Here is a 6,842-nt window from a genome sequence, read left to right on the forward strand (position 1 = left end):
TCTCCACTTTGAAAGTGTCCCAAAATAACCGTCCCTATTTAAGAGAACAAATAACCGACAAAACAGATCAGTTAGTTTATTTTTTGTAGATGTGTGCTCCTCTCAGTGGGAAAGGGTTGTTTGCCATATCTTTTTCCGTTGCTGTTGGACACGGACACTTATCGCTGGAAGAGGAAAGATAAGTGTTAGAGCGCGGTTACCCACGAACGCCCTTATATTAGTAAGATTTTTAATTTTATCTTGGTCTTAATTTTTGCATTTATCCTTACGCATCTTTGTTTTTGTTTTTATTTTTACCTTTGCCTTTATCCTTTTCTTAATCAATAAAATAAAATAACTTATTTTCGGTGTATCCTATTATGAACATGCACGCTCTCTTCTTTGTCATAAATGTTCGCACATGTATGTGTACCAGTGGCGGATCCAGCGGGGGGTTTTGGGGGTTAAACTACGTGTCAGTCAGTGGCGGACCTACGGAGGATGTTTTAATATGGCGCATATGTATGTATAATATGTCGTCTATGTATTAAAACACCCCCCGTGGGTCCGCCACTGACTGACACGTAGTTAAACCCCCAATAGAGTGGATGTGCGTAGCCCTTGGCCAAAGCTACCCCGAATAGATATATCTGTCTAATTCTAGCGACCGCGTCGCAGTGATATTTCTGCCACCATATCCCTGTAACGACAGTCAACTGAAAATACTGGTATTGTATGTATGTCTTACGCTTGACTTGTGTAGAGTTATTGCTTTCTACAAGCTTGTTTTCCTGCCATATATGCACGTGTGAGTTTTTCCAATGGCTATTCTGAGAAGCCGCTTATCTACTTTTAACTCCTCCCTGATAGTCGTGGTCCTATAACGGGGTAACTTATGCTCCCCCTGCTGATCTCTGAAGATCCACGTCTACACAAAAACTGATGGCATAAAGCATAGCTTGGGTACCACCACAATATATATATAAATGTAAAAGACCCGACTTTATATGAAATGTGCCTAGAAAGTGACGAGAATGCGGCAAAAGTATCCGTCCTGCAATGGACAAGCGCCTACGTGCCTGCGATACTAAGTCCATCCCAACATCTAGAAAGAAAATGATGTAAAAGGCAAATCAATTTAGTGGGGATTCATCAAACTATGTAATGTTGAAAAATTTGCAACATTTGCAAAGTGGCTTTCCCCCTTAATGCCGACAGCGGAATTATGTAGCTTCGACTTCCTTCTAAAATCTCATAATCGAATCTTGTGAGTGGATATGCTGATTTTGTTCAAAATTTGCATAAATCGATCACTCTATTGTTGGTTGCGTTGTAAATAATAAAACAAACCTCGTGTCACTTCTTTTCACTATTTCCAGCTTTCAATCCAATGCTTCGCTCGTAAAGGTATTGTAATTCAAATTTCGTACATGCTCAGACAAAAACTACGATACACAGTGATTTGCATATTAATCACTTACAAGCCTGTCAAATGCGAAATGCAAAATTACCAACGACCTAAATTGTATTCGAAAACAGGCTCCTGCCTAATCACCAATACAGATTTCCCTCCGTCCCTGCAGTGCAAAACCAACGATCACGCTTCGTGCTTTTGTGGCATGTGGTAAGTAGAAACTTGATGAACACATGTACGGGTACGGGTAGTCCTTCTGGGAGGGCCATTGTAAAACAAAGTAAAATATGTAAAAATATTTCAAGCCGAAATCAAAAGCCTACACCAAACGGGTCTTTGCCTCTACGTACATATAACGAGTATGCGAACAGCGCATGGAGTTACCGCAGGCGCGCCTGTTAGTATGCTTACCCACGTGGCAGTCCGCATGCGTGATTGTACTGATTGTACATTGTATGCAACGTGTGTGTGTGTAAACGAGCGCGGTGTTGTAAAAGATATGCAAATTGAATGGAGATTATGGAATGAGACAATCCCTTCGCGCACACCGAAATTCCAGTTGGAACAAAAACACGGCGCGCCCAACCCTTAATGGACCCATTACGCATGCTTAACGAACCAGTGAACCGAACCGTTCAGGCTGACACGCTCCAAGCGAAGCGGGGAAAAAACTAGCCAAAACTTGCACTAAAATTAAATTACGTGTCTGCCTAATGAGCGACTAGAAAAACCCGTCGACACGAAGACAATTCCAGCTAATGAACTCGCGAACACGTCGGCGCGTCGACGCATCGACGGGTTGTAAATCCAGCGCAGCCACCTTTGCATGTGCATATCTGTATGTGTGTGTGTGTGTGTGGATAACTCTTTTCTTTTTTTTCGTTGAATATAAACAAAAACGAACACATTTATTTGCTTTAATTACCAGTCAACACGGTACAGCATGGCGCGCGATCAAAAAGGTGGAAATTTTACTTTGTACGGCTGCTTATTTTACCTATGCCGAAACATTTTCAAATTCTGCGCTGGCATCGTCATCTGTGAACTCGTCGTGTACGTGCATAGTTTAGCACGACGCACGCAGAAAAGGACTCGAAAAATCTCGTTGTCGGGAAAAAAGCATTCGCGTGCCATAGCGCTACTGTGGATTCTCGTGATTCCAATGAGCCAACGGCGACCCTACTTACAATGCGGACCTTTTTTTTTTTTTAATGGGCCGCGCCGCCGACTTGAAATTCCAGTTTTATACTTTTCAATTTCGTGAACATAAATGACAAAAAGTGTACGAAAATATTCACTGAAAATTAAGTAGAGTACCAAAAAACAAACATACATGCAGGCGCATGCACGCACACACATATGTACATACATCCATTTACATCTATGCACATAGCTTCCCCAGGTAATTTTCACGTGTGCGTCACGTTTTATGTGATTTTCCGGTTCACTCATAATCTGCAGGGCGCTATTACTATGTGTGTGTGTGTGTGTATGTTTGGTTGCGCGTGTGGCGCTTCGAGCGCGTGCCATCACTACACATATTCCTGTCGACCGGCTGACAATGCAATCGCAAAAGTAAACGCTGCCGCGCAGCAACAATGAATGATAAATTGGCGAACGTCAATGCCGCCACATCGACTCGCCCCGACTCCGCTTGCCACAACAACTCGATCGAACCCAAAAAAAATATGTACATACATACATATGTGTGTGTGTGTGTGTGAATGAAAGCGTAAACGCTGAACCACGCGCCACATGATAAATTGCCACATGCCACTCCCAGCGCACACAAAGCCATGCAACGCTGCCACTGCGACGGACGGCACTCACTTAAGTATTTTTGTTGCTCGTTTTACGGCATGCAGCTCACCTCAGCTCAGCGCAGCGCAGTGTGCTGCTCGTTTGCCATTCTTTTTTCTTTTACCACCGGCATGTGCTCAAATTTCTCAAGTCGCTGTGGATTAAGAGTTAACGTTGCGAACTACAAAGTTCAACTTTGAAATTGGATATTGGTGCAGCCAGCCGTCCGTTCTCGCATCCACACTTGCTCGCTTTGTTGTTGTTGTGTGCTTGTGCGCGGCACTCGCTGCTGTCTGCTGCATATTTAAGTGATAATCGAAGAGATGGTTTTTGCACACGCATTCGCGGCGAAGGAATCATGAAAAATTACTCCATTCAGGGGGAGATTTTCTGTTTGCAGTTTTTATTCTGTTGTTGTTGTTGTTGCTGAAAAAGCAATTTAAATGATAGATTCGCAACAACTTGCAGAGCTTTAAAGAAGCTCGTCGACAGTGTGTCAGCAGGAACATGGGCAAAATGGTGACTTACTTTTGAAAATTTGAGATTTCTTTTAAAACACTCACTTACATACATACAGGTCTATTCTGCGCTGGTTCTAAAAATTTTGTAACCGGTAAATAAAGTTCCTGTAAATTTTTAAACCCTTGTCGCATGCTGTGTACTCTTGTAACCGGTAAATTTTGTTACCATCGCATAAGCTGGTAACCAAGTCTTGCTTCGTGAAATATGCAATGCCAGAATTTCCACAATTGTTCATAGCTGAGTTGCTGAATATATTAACTGCATTACCAACGTACCTAGAATCGCGGTGACAAGAACTGGTAATATTTTTTGGTAATCAAATTTTCCAAAATCTTCGGTGCTGAATATACCTGTTAGTAGGAAATTTATTGAAACGGTGGACTGCAATTAAATTTCCAACCAAAAGACCCACGTTTTATTGAGCGTATTCTCCTTTAGGCCAAGGTCACGCAATGAGCGGCATTGAAGTGGCCCCGCAATAAGCGGCATTTATGAGCCATACAGAAACGCCGCTCAGCCGCTCATCGCGTGGCCTCGGCCTTAACGGTATGCGCCTAGGGATGTAATCGGGTATAGTGGCGATTCTGGGTGAGGAGCTACAGTTGCTTGACTATAGGCGTTCGGACAACCTGGGCAACGGGACCAGCGAGATGCGGTAACCAAACCAATGGAAGCCTTCAGGCACCGCAGAAAGACAGGCACTCTGACGCACTTAATTTAAGCATCCGGTGTAGTCTGCCACTGGAATTCACCATGTGCTTGCGACTGCATGCGGCTCGCTACTCACAAGTGTATAAATGCGTACTCTGAAAAATTCTCCCTGTCGCTGGGTTCAGGTTTTGCGCTTTTTCCAATGAAAGAGTTCACGAACGAATCATAATCCCTTCTTTTGGGAGTGAACGTTTAAAGGGCTATTATTTATTTATTTTATTTATTTATCTATATTTATTTAAATCTACAGTACAACGTTCCTTACAGACTAGAAAATATATTAGATAGAGATAATTGATAATACCAAATAATATACAAATCAAGCGATTAAATTAATGGCTTTAATAAAAGCCGAGTCCGGCAAAGAAAAGTCTAGCTGATGTGTATTAGATAATGCATTGAATTCCCCAAGTGCTCGAGAAATCGGCGCGCTACTCCATATTTAGTTTTGAAGCTTTCCCCGTAAAAAGTGTAATCATTTCGGAGACTTCTTTGTGGAACATTAAAGCTCATCCACTCAAAGAAAATTGGGCAGTCAATGATGCCACTAATTATATCATAACGAAAGAACTGTTCTTCTCTTTTCTAAAGTACTTAAGTTGATCAGCATTAGGCGCGAGCCATATGATGGAACAGGAGTCTCAAACCGTAGCGAACGCAGTGCGAATTTCAGAAAGACTTTTCGAACGCATTCAATTCTACTTATCGATAGTTGGTCATATGGTCTCCAAACTATTACCGCATATTCCAAGTGAGAACGCACAAGAACCGTAAAAAGCAATTTTACAGATATATGGGTCAGAAAACTCGGAAGTGTTACGCCGAATAAAGCCAAGAACAGAGTACGTTAGTGAAAACCCAAACAAACCAGCTTATTTAGTAAGATCTTATGAGATACGCTATCAAATGCCTTTTAAAAATCGGTATAAACCCAATCGACTTGGAATCCTGCCGGGAACGAAGAAGTAAAAAAATTCGCTAAAAACTGCAAGACTAGATACTGTCGAGAGGCCTGACACAAACCAATGCTAAATCTTGTCCTTAACGACACATTCCGACACATGGCCGATAGTTCCGGACGTCATTTTTTCTTCCACTTTTTAAAAAAGGTGTGATGGTAGATAACTTCCAGTCATCAATGAAAATACCTGACGATAGCGATCTATTAAATATTATCTCAAGAGAAATACTAAGGCCGGCAAGTTTTTAAATAAGACAGCAGACAGTCCGTCCGCGAAGAAGATTTAAAAGAATGCATCCCCTTTATAATGTCATCCGATGAAATAAAAAGAGGTCCTAAGTTAAGAATAGAAGATACATACATATTTCAGAAGAGAAGTTAGGGAATTGCCGTCATCAGCAACGTAATTTGACATAAAAAAGTCAGCAAACAAATTAGCTGCTTCGACAGGAATACTAGCAAATTTATCGTCGAGCATTACCGAAGTAGGTATACTTGCGCATAATTTTTTTGGATTTGACAAAATTCCAAAATGATTTCGGATTAGATTTAATGCTCTGTTCGGTGCTACGAATACGAGTGGACATAAACGCTCCAGTCCTGAAAATATTCAACGCTATAGCCGCTGGTGGAAGAGGAACACCTTTTCCAGGTGGGAAGGACTTGACTTCACTTGATGTAAGTCGAAGATGTACATTTCTTTTATGGTATCGAATTTAATGTAAATATATTAACAATGCGATGAAAAATAAACAGATCTTATTACTACCTTAAATTTAAATATGCAAATATTTTTTTAAAATTCCTTTAAGCTAATCTTCTTCCTTAAGAATATTATCCGATAATTCGTTCTTCCATTTATCCAACAATGTCGACATATCCGCCTTGGCAGGTAAAATGGACGCTCCACTTCCAACTCCAAAAGGACGCAATACATAAAGGAGATAATCTAGAACGTAGAACTCCTTTGGCTTAATGTAATGAAAAGAAATGGAGCTGGGCGAACAACATTGTAAATGCTGAAAGGAAAACGAAGCAAAACAAAAACAACACCAACACCAAATTGAATTCAACGGAAGACAGGCGAAAACAAGTACATACATGTTTAACTTATGTAGATATGTATGAACACACAAACCTATGTACAATACATTGATAAATGTATGTAGTATATATGCATGTATATGTGTATATATAGACAATAAATATTTTTAGACAAATTGCAAACGTAACTATTGGCACAGCAAATACATAAAAGCAATTTGGTAAATCCACCAAAATTAAACGCCGAATAAAAATAACAAGCAACTAAGTAAGTAATTAATCTCCATTCGACAATCGACAGTTGCAATTTCTTGCCGCCCCCCATTTTGTACGACCAACTTACCCGCACCCATTTCCCCAATACCCAAACACCCCACTTTCTGTAAGCTTTGTCCAACTGACCTTATCTCG

General features: G+C 40.9%; 1 protein-coding gene across 1 annotated transcript in view; it reads right to left on the bottom strand.

The window, feature by feature from the left end:
* Window positions 1-4,847: 4,847 nt before the first annotated feature.
* LOC118748080 (glycoprotein-N-acetylgalactosamine 3-beta-galactosyltransferase 1-like) overlaps window positions 4,848-6,842 on the bottom strand; it is a 15,598-nt gene continuing 13,603 nt past the window's right edge. The window contains exon 4 of the mRNA XM_036482380.1: window positions 4,848-6,406. Within this exon, the coding sequence (XP_036338273.1) occupies window positions 6,200-6,406 (207 nt within the window). The 3' untranslated portion in view covers window positions 4,848-6,199. The remainder of the gene's footprint in view (window positions 6,407-6,842) is intronic.

The sequence above is a fragment of the Rhagoletis pomonella genome, unplaced genomic scaffold (assembly GCF_013731165.1).
Source record: "Rhagoletis pomonella isolate Grant_MI unplaced genomic scaffold, Rhpom_1.0 Rhpom_scaffold_00012, whole genome shotgun sequence".
NCBI classification, from domain to species: Eukaryota; Metazoa; Arthropoda; class Insecta; order Diptera; family Tephritidae; genus Rhagoletis; species Rhagoletis pomonella.